The 16,974-nt window shown below is 39.5% G+C and overlaps 1 protein-coding gene across 3 annotated transcripts in view; it reads right to left on the reverse strand.

The window, feature by feature from the left end:
- Positions 1-16,598, reverse strand: part of MEIS1 (Meis homeobox 1) — a 152,627-nt gene extending 136,029 nt beyond the window's left edge. For 2 of the 3 annotated variants that reach the window (XM_036752822.1, XM_036752820.1), the window contains exons 1-6: positions 15,870-16,376; positions 13,635-13,861; positions 11,613-11,754; positions 11,000-11,050; positions 10,140-10,190; positions 8,684-8,830 (exon numbers count right to left, since the gene is read on the reverse strand). In XM_036752822.1, coding sequence (XP_036608717.1) covers positions 8,684-8,830; positions 10,140-10,190; positions 11,000-11,050; positions 11,613-11,754; positions 13,635-13,861; positions 15,870-15,881 — 630 coding nt within the window. In that variant the 5' untranslated portion in view covers positions 15,882-16,376. Of the gene's footprint in view, positions 1-8,683; positions 8,831-10,139; positions 10,191-10,999; positions 11,051-11,612; positions 11,755-13,634; positions 13,862-15,869 lie in introns of all 3 variants that reach the window. The other variant, XM_036752821.1, reaches the window with a different exon arrangement.
- Between the last annotated feature and the right edge of the window lie 376 nt (positions 16,599-16,974).

A 16,974-nucleotide genomic window follows, 5' to 3' on the forward strand; every position in this document is an offset into this window, starting at 1 on the left:
TGAAGTAGCTGATATGGATCTTTAGCTCAAAAAACCCACAGCTTTGAGGAAAACAAATGTCATAATAGATAGGAATTTATATACAGTTGTGAAGCTCCTTCTGTAAGATAGAATGGCTCTCAAACTTTGGGTCCACATTATTTATTTTTAAGTCAGTGAGCCTTATTTTTATTAAGTCGAGGACAGCCACATGTATAATTAGATAATAACCCTAGTGGCACACACACGAGAAAACCCGGAGTTAAGACAGACAAAATAGCTCATTTACATTTCTGGTAAAAGAAGCTTTGTAAAACAATGGAAAATAAATAATAAGAAACAAATTATGATGCTGTCTTCCTGAAATAATTACAAACAACCCAAATATTTGAAGCCAATTCAAAAAAAGCACCATGAAACTAAAAGTGTTTTAAAGTAACAGGAAGGACCAGGAATAATGGCAATACATCAGCAACAATAGATAAAATGAAAATAAGTGCATAACCTCCTCTATTTAGCTAACATAATATGCCAGTGGGGAAAAGACCTACATCCCATGAGAATTCATTTATCCCATTGCTTATATTGTCCTAAGTAGTTGGAAGAATGTATTTTAAAAGTATCTATGGTGAAAAGTAAAGCTTCATTCAAACTGAATAACCAACTGGATCATAAAACTGAGGTTAAACTTGTATACTGAATTTTTACTTTTGCTATTGAGCACATGTATTAAGGAGAGCAAGGTTATTTAAATGTTTTACAATCAAGAACATTAACATCACACCCTGGCATTTTATTCAGCGAATATATATACATTCCATTAATTTAAATTGAAACTATGCCTACATGTCAGAAGAAAAATCAATTACTCAATTGTATTTTTATAGATTATAAGTAATATGTTTATTTTCACAATGTATTTATTGTCTATTAAGTTGTACTTTATAAAAGGAGATATGGAAAAGTTATACCATGGGTAATACACATCTTCAAGATTTAATAGTATGAGAAATATGACTTGTAACTGATTGCGCATATCCATGACGCAGATGGACAACAAATATATAACATGACAAAGTTTAAAGTTAGCTTGGTTTTACAATTGGTCAACAAATCCCCAGATGTCAAGGTCAAATTTGATCATTTGGAGCCAAGAAGACTTTTAAAAGATTCGTATTTTTTTTCTCTTTCATTTTATCTGTCAATTATATAATTTTTCTAGGTGGAAAAAGTTATCTACAAAAAACATTTAAAAGATAGCACTTTGAAGTTTTCATTTGCTTTTAATCCTATCCATTCAAATTAATTAAATTGATTTAAATTATATTCCAGGAACAAATATTTAAATTAGGATACTTATGCTAATCTTATATAAGATTCTGAATGCCGTTTATTAAGATGCCAAGTATATAAATAAGCTGGTATATAATATGGGATATAACAACATACCAAATGTGGGAAATTGGACAAAAGTTGTATATAGGTACACTTGGTATAGGGTGGTTGTTCAAGAGCACAGCAAGAATTTGTAGATCTTTCTGAGCCACAGTGAATGAAAGACAGAGTTGTTGACAGTTTAACTCTGACTCTTACATTTGCTTAAATTTACAAATAAATAATTTGATACCAAAATTTAATTCACAAGTGTAAAAGGAGGATATCAGAACTTTAACTGGATCCTAAAAGCCACATTTGTGGATTAGGGTTCAAAAGGAAGCAAAATTTAAAATTTACTAAGATTCATTTTAGTTTTTAGCAGTTATTGAACAATTATTTATCGAGTTATCTAGTGACAAGCTCAACACAAATTACAGCAGAGTTGTTTCACTTAGGATTTTGAAATGTTTGCCCTGATATCTGGAAAATGACCTGCTGATTATAGTTCACATTTAGCATTTTTAGATTTACAAAGCATTTAAATAGTGCAAGTACTACGATTACTTGTGCTCCACCTCTAAGGAAATTGTGATTGAGTGGTTAAATGACTGGCCCAAAGTCACACAGTGGGTAAGTCTTCAGAGCCAGAATTTAAACCCAAGAGCTCCTGACTCCCAGTTTGACAAACTTCCCCAAACTTCCTCCCTGGTAACTGTCCCACATGCATTCTATTTTATGGTCTTTATTTATAAAATAAAATGTCCCACTATTTTGCCTTGAAAAGAAAAATCAAGTAAATGTACTTTTACATTTTGGGAAAGTGATGAAATTTTCAAAACTATTTTATATTTTGTGTTCCTTCTATACAAATATGATAGCTTTCACAGTGGAAATTTTTTTTTAAAGCTGAGTAAAATGCTACAGTTGCAAATATTTAAGACTATGTAACAAAAATGATTGAGACTGGTATCAGTTTACTATCCTTCAACTACTTCCCTTTCTATGGAGTCAAATAATGTTGAATTATAGACCTTCTTACAGGAAGTCTCATTTCATGTTCATTTTTGATCATTTCCCTACTAGTCCCTATAGGAATTTGGCTGTTTGCCTACTTTCCTTTAAAAGTTTCTGTATACATAATTGGCTTGTGTATGATGATTAAATGATCATTTCTTAAAACTTTAGTATTTTACATTTGTTTGACATGTTTACATAACATAAGAAATTATTGTTTTCACAATAAAAAGGCATCACATATTTCCAACACCAAACCAACTTGTTTGGATTTATATTAGTGATTTTTTTCTTTTAAAAACTGAATGCTGCACTCTTTTACAAAGAGTAGTTTTAAAGTTAATTATCCATGTGCATCTTATTGTAAGGCTAGGTTCTTAGTATATATATATATATATATATATATATATATATATATATATATATATATGTATATGCATGTGTGTGTGTGTGTGTTTTAACAAAGAGTTAAAAGTTGTAGGTCCTTCTAGAGAACCCAGGACTTAAGGTAAACTGATTTTCTACTAGTCTGCTCCTTGGTAATAGTATAGCATATTTGTATTAACTTAAAAACTCAATTTCTAGTATATGAATACAGTCTTTGTTTTTTAATCGTATGGAGTCACACTGCATAATTTTCCTCCCAACACCTAGCAACAGCTGTGTTTTAAATCTTTTTGGACAGTGATAAACATTTAAAAAAAACTTATGCATGTGAGTGTTGGAAAAAGAAATTATTTTTTAAAGTGTTTATTTTCAGAGTTGTAAAACTATAGGCACAGTTTGGTTGCATTTTAAAAATGCTAAGCTCTAACTCGTAATACTCCTTTCCCCTTCCCATTACACATCCTTCCCTCATTCATTTTTGTAAAATGAATGTCTTTAAGTCTGAGAATAATAGCAATAGTAAACAACTCTACAGGTTTCAGAATGGTAGGCAATGGCTTCCCTCTGAAGGGAGAGGGAAGTTACTCTAGTGACCTATAGCCACTGAGTTAGTTAAATCACTGAACAATAGTTAGGGACTCTACTTGCAAAAACTTGCAATGCTATCATTGTCTTCCTTTAACCAAGGGACTTGCAGCAGGAATTATCACTAAGGGGCTTAAGCAGGAATAAAAGAAGAAATGCCCCCCCCCCACATTAGTACCTACACTTGGAGGGGGAGAGAAATTTAATTGAGCCTCAACCTAATGTGAATATATGTGTATTTATAGACACATATAAATGCATATATATGTGGGTGGTATATTAATATACATTTACTATTTCTCAAAGATCTGTGCATGTTAAGCAGCAACACATATCGACCGGGGAGTTCAGTTCTAAATAAGTACTGTGACCCAATCATAAAGTACCAATAAAAACACACTCGGTACACAACTAACTTTCCATTCAAAAGGTACAAAGCAATAAATGGCCTAGAATGAACATCCTAATTAGCTGGTGTAGTGACAAGCAGTCAACACCTTATTATTTAATCATTAAAGGGAATCCTGCTATCATTTCCCTTTGACATATTTCAAAGAAGAATTAAGAATGGAACACATGACCCATATCAACAATCAAAACTAAACTTAGATGATACTGTTATCATGGCATTCACCAATGAAGGCCCCACAGCACACAGGGCTTGGGGCACCAGAAGCTCTAGGATGAAGACAGCAGTATGACCCTTTTCACAGCTCCATCAAACATTTACAATTTAAATAAGATGTATCCAAATGTAAGCATTTAGAAACAAACTACCTGACAAAGAGACCATTTTACTGCCTCCTGCTGCTTGTCTAACAGTCTCCTTATTGGATGAAAATAAATGGTTTTCATTTCTACTAAGTATTAGTAAATAAATGGTCACCTCCTCTATTTTTTAAGCAGGTTTCCAACCTACCAAGGGCATGGAATAATTTTCTTTCCTCCTCTATTCCTCACATCCCTCTCTCCTAAAAAAAAAAATAATTAAAAATAATGCGATCAAACCTTCTTCCCCTGGAAATAATGGAGGGAGGAGGAAGAGAAAAGGCGGAGAGAGGAGGTGTTCGCATACAATTCCAGTTTCTTGTAGGAAAACATCCTAATGGAAATGTGGGAACTTCAACTGAAGCAGTAATGCAACATTTGGTTAGCAGAATGCTGACCAATTTTAATAAAATAATCTGTCTCAAAAGTCCCTTCCAACTCTAGCGTTCTCTGAGACCACATCCTCCCCTCCCCCACTCAAATGCCACCTCACAGCCCAAACCCAGATCCCACCTCACAAGCTCTGATCCTTATCGACGCAGCCTTTGCTTGGTGCCTCTGGGTTCTTCAGCCCCCCTGGTGTGCGCTGCTTGGCCCCTACACTCTTCCCCCTGCCCCTGTAAGCAGTCGTTCCTCTAAGGATATTTCCAGTACCTAATGCTTAACCTGCCTAAGGAAAAAGAACTTTGGGTTCGGTCCCAGGAAGGGCCATTTCTTCTCCCAAGAAAGTTGCGCAAATCGGGATTGACATTCAACAGGCACAAAGAACGAGAGTCAGGGGGCAGGGCCTCAATATTAAGTCTTTAGATTGTTCCCCTTTTTCTCCCCTCTCTCCTGAACATAAGAAGTGGGGACATCTCGAAGGGTGGATTTGGCTTGGGCCTGAGCTCTTTTCTTACCCCGTGTCCTCCCGACCAATTTCTAAGGCCGAAGTGGAGTTGGGGAAAAGCCGTCTCAATCTCTGGATTCCCCCTAGTAAAAGAGCGCATGGACAGAGGCCATGGGTGGATCCATCAATCCAGGGCCTAGGATCATGGCCTCTGGCGCCCGCTCCCTCGATTTCCCAGCTCAGCTAGCTACTTCTCTCCAGCCCTGACTCTTCCAGGCTGTCTACCTTCTCCGAGAATTGTTGCATATCACATTTCTCTGTCGACCCCTACCAGCCTCTGTTTCCCTTTTTTAGTACCTTCCTACCTCCCTCAGCGCTAACAGACACAAATCCATGGCCCCCTACCTCTTTGCCCATTCCGCAGCTCCCAATTTCTCCCTTCTCTCCTCCCCGCTTCAAGGTCCCCGAGGCCACATAACCTACTTCCCTACCCTGTCTCCCTCTCCCTGACACCAAAGTGGTCTGAGTCCCACTACGTCTGGCTACCTTAACCCTCTCCGCCCCACCCGTCGTGTCCCCGCAGGGGAGCCTCTGCTAGCAAAGCCTGCGTGGTAGCCGACAGAGCCTGAAGGGTGGGCGCAAACAGCAGGTAACGGCTGTCGGGAGAGGGCGCCAACCCTCCCTCCCTCAGCCTTGGCCCCCACTGTAGGGAAGGGACAGCATCTGGAGGGAGGCGCCGCCCTACGGGACTTCTTAGCAGGGGAGCAAAGAGACCTACTCCAGGACACAGTGGAGGAGCTGGCGTTGGGAAGGAGAAAATGTAGGATTACTAGTTCTAGTGGCTACTTAATCAGATAAAAGGAGCAGAAGAAAACATTACAGGGCAAAAGTGGATTTACTCCGACTTATCCCTCCGGGAAATCCTGGGGTATCAAAGCCCCACATCCCTGCTCCCCAGCCACAGCACAGCAGCCGGGCTGAGTTGGCGGCCTCTGCGCCCTCACTGGGAAGGAAAAAAAAGGTAAAGAAAGGAAAGGAAAGGGAAAAAAAAAAAAAAAAACAAAACCCTGAACTACACAGGCTCTAGAGACAGAGGGGTTAATTAGATAACGAGGCTCTGCGGCTCACATAACACCTGAAGGGGGATCTGCACAGCCTGAAGTAGGCTACAACATGGTATCAAAGAGCCTTGGCCACATTCACAGGCAATTGGAAAGTGGAACCCTTCTCTTAAGGCTCTGTAGACAAGGGGGTCTCCCTGCATGAGGGGTGGTAGAGTGGGGTAATGGTGGAAGGAGAGCGATGGAAGGAGAAAGTAGACGCCCCAGGTGTTAAGAGTGGTGCCCTTTAACGCTGAAAAACGGCTCTCAGCGTGCACACCCCTTCCAACATCCTTGTGCCCATGTTCCTGAATGGGTTCAGAAAACTTGTAAGGAATCCGGAGCCTGTCTACAATTACAGGTGAAGTACAATCCTATCTTCTCCTCCTCCTCCTCTTCACACAAAACTAGGAACATGATAACAATCAGATTTGCTTTTGCTCCTACCAAACCAATTCAACTACTCTGCCCGGAGCAAGATTATTGGGGTCACACACGAGCAAACACACTCCAAATAAGATAATAGCGCCGTGATCCCAGAAATGTCACAAGTATCTCCCCAAACGCGAAAACCAAACGTTAAAACGGGGCAGGGAAAACTACAGCAGATACAACTTTTTAAGAAGCAAATCTAATTTTGGCATTATGATCTATGCAAATCACACATCGAAGGTAAACTACTAACCAAGGTACATGTGGCCGATATTTTAAAGGAGGACCTGAATGAGTTTATAATATCAATTCTCTAAAGACAACAACAACCCACCATCACAAAACTGTAACTTTGCCCCTTTAGTCCTGACTTTAATAAAATAATGATTCGTTGGGGAAAATGGGGTATAAATCTTCATTTTGGAGGCAATTAAAGTGTTGATTTCATTCATGCCCCTGAGCGATTCTTGTAATTTGCTCAAATAGCTTTATGTACCCAGCACTCTGGAGCTTTTAGAAACCCATTTTCCAGTTAGGCTTGTTGGATGACAATTTTTATTCAACAACAGCTATCCAAGTTTTTCTCAGCTGAATCTGCATTTAACTGCTCTCTAGTTTTAGAGAGTGGACAGTTTAACGCTGGATAAAAGACTTAGTGTGAAGGAAATCTTCAACAATTCTTTTTGTTTAGAGGAAGTTGCTTTTCCTAAAACTCTGTTCCTCGCCTTTTTACACATTTTGTTGAAAGTTTTCTCACTCTCCCTTATCATCAAAACCGGAGAATGAGTCCTGAGCTGCTCTTGCTTGTAAAATCAGACCAGTCAGTTCTCCCTGGACCCTACAAGAATAATACTAGTCCAATAAGCCCTGCTTATCTTTCCTAGAGACGGGAATACTGGGTCGTTTTTAAGAGGAGAGGGGGAGGGGGAAATCTATTAGACGATGCTAAGGCTGAAGTGTAGGGTACTCTGGTAAGTAATCTATAAAATAACTCCCTGGCTGATAGTGCTCTAGATAATGGCAAACCTTGCTAGGGAAAACCCAGCCTGCTTGGCTGAGCCTTCCCTTAACAAAGGGAAGAAGGCCTCCAGAGTCAACTGATCATGACTCCTTAAGACTGTATTTACGTGCCAGATCATAAAGAAGGAATAACTTCAGATATTCTTTTATTTTATTTATTTACTTAGCCGGGGGAAACAACTAAAATCCTCCCAACATGTTACAACAATTCACAACAATCAGCCACCCTGAACCCAGTTTAAGCTCATCCACTCTTCACATTTTAACTTTAATTGGCTTTTTGTAACTCCTTCTAACAATCCAGATAGAGAAAAGAGAGAGAGCCAGCAGCTCCAAATAAAAGTCATATGCCACCAATCAAACCAAGTGGAGAAGGAAGGGAGGGGGGTGGGAAGGGAGGTGGAGAGAGAAGGAGGAAGGAGGCTGCAAAAGTCACCGCTGTCACAGAGGTAAAGCGCTCACATTTTGCTCCTAACGCAGACAATTCCAAAAGCCACTAAACCAGCGGGTCTGGAGACAACGTAGCAGCTGGAAGATGAGTGGAAGGGAGGGAGGGAAAAAAAGTCCATATTTATCTGTTTTTATAACCTCGGCCTGGTTTTATTTTTCTATTAAGTACAATAAAATAGGCGAGTTTGCAGCAGGCACTGCACAAAGCAATGTTCAGTGAGGTCTAAAAGCGTTGGGCCGAGGAAAACTGACAAGACAGGCTAATGAACCGTATAGACAGGAAGAAAATAGCCAGCATTTGCTAGATTTCAAACCTTAGCTGTCTTTTTTAGACCACCTATCTTGGATTTATTATTAATAAAACAAAATAAATAGGTTTTAGTCTTTTCTTTGGAAAGAAAAAATTTCCTAAACAAAAACCAACAACCAGAGGCAAGGAATGGCTGTTAACACTTCTATTATTATAAAGGGTAAATAAAATAAAGACAAAAATTAAAAGCGACAAGAAACAGGTCAAGTTTGCAGGCAATGCTTTTACAAGCTCATCTCGCCAGGTCGAATCCCAGAGCAAGCCTTAATGAAGCAATAATAGCCACATTATTCAAAAATTTTCATTTCGATGGAAATGTATCTAAAAGGAACTTAATCATATGCAAATAATAAAAGGAGGCGGTAGTGACCCAGTAAGCGATATGCATACAGATATTTTTTTCAGTGATGTTGAAGGCTGAAGATCGCATACCTGGTCTGTTAGATTTGCTGATCTTGTTATATCTTCACTGTCTGATTTTGATCCGCCTTCTCTATCGTCTATCACCAAATCGATAGGCATTTTCCCTTTCAAACAGCTAATATACCGGTGGCAGAAATTGTCACATAATTCGTGTACCTACATTATGAAAGAAATAAAAAAATGGAAATATAATCAGGACTACATAAATGAAATTGACAAGTGCAATCCACCCCCCTTGTGAGATCCAAAGTTCCAAATAGGGAAAACACACTGCAATTGTCCTCCAGAGACCCTCAGACGCATCCAGAATTAGGAATAACTTTCTTTTCTAGCAAAATAGAGATATCCCAGAAAATTGACAGTGACAAGATGATTCACAGGCTACAACATATTCAACACCCGTGTTAAATTCATCTGCTCCTAGGGCTGTGGTCATTAGAGAGGTGACCTGAGTGGGTGACACTTAAGGTAAACTATTTAATTTCATACAATTATTTAATCATAAACCCTTCTCTGAGAGGATCTAAGGATATAATTATTTTTTGTAAAAGGAGTTGCAGCAATTCAGTGGCATATAAATACATCCAAAGTCCTTACAATGTATTTTATAAGGGGTTCCCATTGCTACAAAATATATTTCAGGACTTTTTTTTTTTAAAGAGTGAAATTACTTTGTCTCCAGAAACTCACAGAAACTTTCCCAAGATTTTTTAAATGCCTCGAAATGTATTGAGGTAAGTTAACTCATAGGCCTAGCTATCATTAACATGTAAAAATTCACAAGAAACTTCTGTACTTGTATGTTAATGTTGGTTTGAAATAGAGTGCATTAAGCTTTTTCTGATGATATTTATAGAATAGCTAACAAAATTGCATTCTGTTGCACCCTTTCTTGGGTAAGAAGGTGGGTGACGGCAATGTTCACAGATTCAAGAAATTGAGACAACTCTGAACTCTGCTTTGTCTCTACAAAACATTTAATGAGCCTCCTTCACCATCTCCCATAATCTCACCAACCCCTCCTTCTCTCTGTGTCTCTTCCCAGTTCTCAGTCTCTGACCTGACTCTGTTCTTAAAAACATCTATACGAAACTCACTAAAACTAAACAAAAGTTCTTGCAGAAAGGGGAGTGGGAAAGAAGGGAAAGACAGTGAGAGTTAGATCTTTAAGAGCCATAACTTATACAACAAACAAGAAGCAGCATTCAGAATATCAGCTGTGATGCAGAGAATTGCAACTATTTATATACAGGCAGCAAGGTATTAAGATGAACACAAGGCCAGGGTGGTTTCTGATCCCAGTTCTAGTGGCTGAAATTGTAATTAAACTGAGAAGAGAAATGGACGCTAAGATTGGTCTTGACACTAATTAGCAGAAAGAAAGACATTTATGCAAATTTACCAGAAGCCTGAACTTCAGCAATTCTGAACCTTATGTGGGGGAAGGGGGGGAGGGAAAAATTACCTTCTCTAATTCCAACAGATGAAACCTTAATACTTGTATGGCTTGGATCATCTGTAAAGATACAAAAAGTATGAGCATCCCATTTCTGGATTTCAGAATATACTGCAACTGTCACTGTTGCCGTCTAAAATCTGACTGTTCTCCCCGTAAATAGATTTATTTTGATTTACGACAATAACACTAAAACTTAATAGCAATGATCTTGTACCATGTAGAGATTTTATTTTACTTTTTTTAAAAATATCTAAACAAATACAACAAGAATGCAGCATCTAAATTATGAGGATCAAAAACACTCCCCTCCCCCACTACTTTCCTCTCCCCCTACTCTCCCCCCAAAGTGTCATCTATCCATGACTATGGTTTACAGAGAAGAATAAAAGAGAAGATATTCCAAAAGAATAAAGTTTTGGTTTATTACATTTTAAAACTTTTGCAGAACTTTACAGTCTAAAGGATTATTTGAGACATATCTAGAGCGAAGTTCTTTTGAGGGCCAGGAGAAATTGGTAAACTTTGAGTGCACACTGACAGACTCTCAGATAAATCCCAGCCCTGATTAGAGTTATACAGCTAGGCTGTCATAAAAACAAATGCTTGCCTTTGGAAGGGGCTCAGCTCTCACTAGATATCTCTGTGAGTTTATTTACCCAGAATCGCAGCACTCTATCTATCGCTAGTAATTAAAAATATCCATGAAACAGGAACGTTTCGGGGGGGGGGGGGAGGTTGGGGAGCCGATAAATGCTTTGAAAGCTTCTGTTTCTCAGAGAAAACCAAGCGAGTCTAAGGTTGGGGGAGGTGGTCAGAGCGGGGAGAAGGAAGGAGTGAAGGAAGAAGGAAAGGATGTCAACTCTTACCAAGTTATCCAGTTCAGGATTAGAAGAAAATAGAGGTTTTTCTGCACGAATCTGAATACAAGTAAGAAGGGGAAAGGGAAAAACACATTTGAAAATCTGGAAGCCAAAAATGAAGGCATTTTTTTTTTTTGCTTCATTACACTGTCGGGGGGTCTATTATATAATCTCCAGTGCAAAGCTTGGCCAGAGATGGTACCTACATCACAGAAACACTTAAATGATGTATTCAGTAAGTCGAAAATACCAACAGATCTAGTCTTTACTCCTATCTAGCCACGGTCCATCTAGAGAAAGCTGAACATCTCACACAAAGTAAAAATCAGTGACATTACAATTTGGCATCACTATAACCACCACCACCACCATCATTATATTTAGAGAGCTTCCCATGTTGGTTTTTCTGGGGTGGGAGGGAGGTGAGGTGGGGTAAGAGAGAGTAGCCGGTGGAAGTGAAATCTAGATGGTTTAAAAAAAATAACCACTGGCAAGGACACACAATTGGAACATCTCTGAACAGATGAAACACTCATAGTTTAGGATAAATTGTTGGCTTGTTACTTTTTTGTCTTTTCTTTTTTGGGGGGGAAGGGGGGCGTATTTTAATTTTGCTGACCTGTTTGGCGAACACTGCTATGTCTTCATTGAAAGACTCTGAGGAGCAGACATCTCCGCCTGCTACCCCCGGCTCGCGGGGTGTACAAGTAGCTAATTCACATTTCTCAAAAATCAGTGCTAAGAGAGGGAACAGGGGGTGTCTGCAAGAAAATACAACAGTCACAAACAAGAAGGTGGTTAGTCCTAAAAATCAGTGAAAAAGACTCCCAAGAAAGATATCCAGTTGAGCTAGAAGCAAATCCCCACCACCCTTTTTTTTCCTTCTCCCCTCCCCCACGCCTCCCCGTTACTTCTCACCTACCCTTCAACCGAGAGACCTGAAGTCGAAGGCCCTGAGTCATGGACTGTATCTGAGGATCGTTTCAGCATATCTGGCCAGAGAAATTGTTAACATTTGCTAAGAATAAAACCAAAGCGGTTCCAGCAGCCATTTTGAATTAACTTTGCTACCCCCACAATCCCTCCTCCCTCCCTTCCAAATTCAGGACTTTCTGGAGGGGAAGGGGGTGGGGGTGGGGGTGTTGGAAAGGCTTGGTCAGATAGATTACTCAAATGCGGACGCGCAAATCCCAATGCATCGGTAATTTTAGTGTTCCAATGGGATTTGCTAACTTCGAAAAGCGGACCGCTCTGGCTGCTGCACCGACTCTATCCCGATTGCTCAAGTGATACACTGGATTGATTCAGTGGCATTCAGATAGCAGGAAGCTCTCTTATTTGGCTCATCCCACAGTTCTCCTCCCCTGTCCCACCTCCCCACAAAAATAAAGTTACTTTAAATCTGCTTTTAACCTTCCTTTGAGCTATGTAGTGCCACACAGCTTCCCCGAGATAAAGGAAGTGGCCCGAATTTTGCTTATCTTAGCTCATGAAAAATCCCTTTCCAAGGTCCAGGAAGGTGTTTCAAGTATTTTATTAGCTCTCACGGCCTGGTAAGTAATTTAACAGTCTGGTAGGGAGAGGAGTTCCAACAATAAAGCTACCCCCCGTCCCAGTTTTCTGTCCTCATTCTAAACTAATTGCAAGAAGGCTGCGAAGAGGAACACTGAAGTTTAAAACAAATCCTTCAGATTTGTGACCAGAAGATAAAGGAATAGGAGCGTAAACAGTGGATAGCGATTCGTATACAAATTATGTGTGCAAAATAGATTAAAATACAAGTGGTTTCCACAGAGTTAAAAAAAAAAGGATCTAAATTTCACCAATGCACAATACGCATAAATGAACTTTCAAGGAATAAGATAAAGAATACAGCTCAATGCCAAATCAGCTGACATTAGAGAACAGTGTACAAATTACAACCACCACCACCCGAATCAACCAAAGATTGCTAACCCAAAGCATCCAAATCCACTTCATTACACACTTCAAACTCAATCCTTTAATTTTCATCTTTGTACATAAGGAGTTTAAATGACTAAAACTTTCATTCTGCTTTTTAACAGTTCACCGAAAGCACCTCTACTTCGAAACAGTGGATAAACACATATATCCAAAACATTTTTTAAAAAATTCTGTAACCACATTTCCTCATTTTGTACAATGTTAATAGCGGCAGACTGAATTTATGCTTATTGAGTAAGATTAGCAAATCGGAACAACCAGAATCTCTAAGGTTTTTAAAGATTAAAAAAAAAAAAAACACCGTTCTATCAAAAACAAAGGCGCCTGGATTTATGAACCTAAATCGCACCTCTCCCGTTAAGGAAGAGCAAGAACTAGAACCAGGGTCTGAATTGAACAAACAGACCTTTGGACAACTTTTCTCATACAGTTAACATTACAACAGTTACAAAATAACTATACTTAAATTAAAAATTCAGCTTTGGGTGTAGTGTGATGGGAAAAAGGGGAGAGGAGGTAAGACGGCTCCACAGAATTGCATGCAATTATAATGAAACTCGAGGTCACAAATATTTACCTACATCCTGAAGTTCAATGGCTTTATGCTTACCAACAGCTAGGAAAATCAGGGATTAATAGCATCTCATCTAGTAAACCTGATGCCAGTCGTACCTACCCATAAATGGCATCTTTATCTCTCTTTAAAGCGTCATTGACAGAGGAGCCCATGCTGGGGGCCATGGCGTTGGTGTGAGCTGTGTGCGGGTATTGATGAGAGTGCAGAGGAGGACCGTGATTCAGATGGTGAACTGGCTGCATGGATCTCGCAGCGTGAGGGTCCCCATACATCGTGGAGGGGATACCTACTCCATCCATCCCCCCGTAATGGGGTAAATCGTCGTACTGCATGACAGACAGAAAAAAACCAAGGTTCAGAAGGCCAATCAGTCATATGGGAAAATGCAGGGCAAGGGTTATGACGGCATCTATATTGTATAAAGTCTGTTGGGTTTGGATTACTTAGGAATTCGGTCGATCTAGAACTGTAAAGTGGGGCTTTAAAATTATTGCCGTTCTTACTGTTGCTACTAAAATTAAGATCAGCCGTTAGAGGCACCTCAGCCATAAGCCATCTCCCTCTACTCTTACTTTAGAAAGTCAGTATTTTTCACAAGAAAGAAAAAAAAAAACACAGGAGAAAGAAAGAAGGAACGAAGGAAGGAACGAAGGAAAGAAGGAACGAAGGAAGGAACGAAGGCAAGAAGGAAGGAAGGAAGGAAGGAAGGAAGGAAGGAAGGAAGGAAGGAAGGAAGGAAGGAAGGAAGGAAGGAAGAAAGTCCTCCTGGAAAGCGGAAGATTAAAGTGCCTCTAGAATGAAATCTAAAATCAAAATAATAAAACATGCCGGGACAGTGCTACGAAACCGGCTAGTTTCAACAACCCTCTTTATAACAGAGGGGAAAAAGTTAAGATGGAATAGTTACCACTAACTAGCACGTGAATTCACTCACGCCTCTCATTTTATCTCCTACTATGTGTGTGGAAAGGCTATCCTAGAGGGCACCGCATCCCCCCCTCCCTCCATTTTCACTGCAAACTCAGCGACACTGAGCAAAACTGCTAAGCACAATTGTTAGTCAAAACTTAGGAAAGGAGAGCTACACATATGTTAGAACCGAATTTGGAACAGGACACTATTTTCACAAGGGAAAGAGAGGTAATACCATTAGCAGTTCCTTATTATTATTATTAAAGTTTTCCTGCAGCAAACTTTCCCACGGATGAGGAGTCAGGTACACATGTATATTCCCCATCAGTTTATTAGCTAAATTCAAAAGCACAAACAGGGGGGAAAATGTCAACAGTTCCTTATTGGAGAGAAAGTACTTTCAAATTGACTGCCTTACCCCTTTGATTTTGGTTTTGTGAAACTTAGCTACTTTAAATTTCTAAATGCTTTTTTCCCCAAGGAACCCCCTTCAAGATTCTGAGGTTCCGAGAGTTAAATTGATTCTCAAAGAAAAGAGGAACTGCCACCTTCATCTTCTTAAAGCAGAGGTGTGAAAAGAGTTTTGAAGAATGCTGACTTTTGCCCGAACCAAAAGAGTAAAGGAAAATGTGTCAGCCTAGTAACCAACTTTCTTTTGCAAATAGTGCTTTGAGAGGGTAGTAATACAATTTATGCAAAGAAAGCCTTTTTGTGTCCCTCCTTTTCTTTAATGGAACTATTCGAGTTTAGTAGCCATTGTCTCGCTTTAGCATCTCCAAATCTGTATGCATATACTAACACTTAGGAAATTATTATTATATTTTAAAAGCAGATAGTGTGAGCTTAGTATTGACCACTAAAGGAAAGAAGCTAAGCTTACGGCGTTGTTGAGCTTCTTTTAAAAATTCATGCAAATTTAAATCTATTACTTAAATGAAGAAAGTGTTCTTACCACAAAACACAGGGCTTGCACTACACAAAATAATTTGCTTTTAAAAAGTGAAATGTTTCTGATGAAACATCCCAGATGGTCACAACCAGTAACACATTCAAGTTTTAACTAAGTATTTTAGATTAAAATAGTTTAAACCTAAAAGAAACTTTTAAAAGAACCCCACATTATATTCTTTGTTACATCTTAATTATTTATTTTTAAAATCCAGTGACTGATTTTTGCATTTTCATTTCTATAGCTGCTGGTCATGAATCTACAGAAAGCTTGACTCCATGGTTTGATAGAATCAATAAAATATAAGTAACACAGAAAAACTATATAGATAAAAATAAATAAATCCTCCCACTTCAGATCACCGCTTTAAGGGCCTCATTCAAGAGAAAGAAAGGAAACTTTTGCAATGTTTCTGTCAGCCACGTTTCAATTTTATCTCACAATTGGAGTTCCATAATTTTGTTAATACGTACCCTTTGCGCCATCGGCCTGCCTGGCTCCCTTCCTACTTCAACTTCTAATATATCCTCTTTAAGGCCAGTGTGGAAAGAAACAAAAACGCAAACTCCCCCGGAAAAAACCACAACAACAACAATGATGAAAAAATCCTTTAAAGTCTCCAGCAACGTGATCAATCGGTCCCAAATCTTCAGTCTACTGGACCTGAAGGAAGCGGTAGAGATAATAACTCAGCATAAAAGCGCTCCCGTTTCCAATACAGCAGCGGGGGTAAGAAAGCAGATCTTCTTTACCCCAAAATCAGTTTTTTAAAAAGAAAAAAAGTGCCCCTCAAACCCAACTAACAAATCTCATGGCTTTCTGCCACTCCAGCTGTCAATCACAGACGAGGTTGTCAACGTGGTGAATGAATGATGATCCGCTCTGTCTCTCTTCCACTGATCAGAGCACCTCAAATGTTAATATTCAACTGCACAAAGATAGAGCGCTCGCTTTCCTTGTATCAGTCCTAATTCTTAGTCTCTCTCTCTCTCTCTCTCTCTCTCTCTCTCTCTCTCTCTCTTTCTCTCTCTCTCTCTCCTTTCTCCTCTCCTCTTCCTCTCTCTCTCTCTTTCTCTCTGCTGCACTGGAGAGAGATTAGAGGAGGAGGGTTAAAAAAATGTCTGTCTGAGTTTGTCTTAAAGGAGCCACGATCGATGCTGCCCGCTTCCAGTCCCCGTGCGTGTGTAAAGTGTGTGTTGCACAGGCGGAGAGGTGGATTCCGACCAGAATGCTAGAACCCGGAAGTAGTGGTGGCCATAACAGGTCGCGTCTTACACAATGCACTGGGCTGCATCAACTAACATCCACTGCAGGGGTGGGTGGGTGAACCGAGTGCTCGACGCTTTGGAGAGACCGAGAAGCTTTCAATTAAAACGCAGAGGCAGGCAGGCAGACACGCAGACACACACACACACACACACACACACACACACACACACACACACACACAAGCACAAGTACTCTGTGGCTGCTTTTAAAAAAAAATATATATATATACATATATATATGTATATATTTTCTAGCCTCTCCTCCCCCTCAAACACCCCCTGCCTGCAGTCATTCTATTTAAACAAACTG

The sequence above is a fragment of the Trichosurus vulpecula genome, chromosome 3 (assembly GCF_011100635.1).
Source record: "Trichosurus vulpecula isolate mTriVul1 chromosome 3, mTriVul1.pri, whole genome shotgun sequence".
Taxonomy (NCBI): Eukaryota; Metazoa; Chordata; class Mammalia; order Diprotodontia; family Phalangeridae; genus Trichosurus; species Trichosurus vulpecula.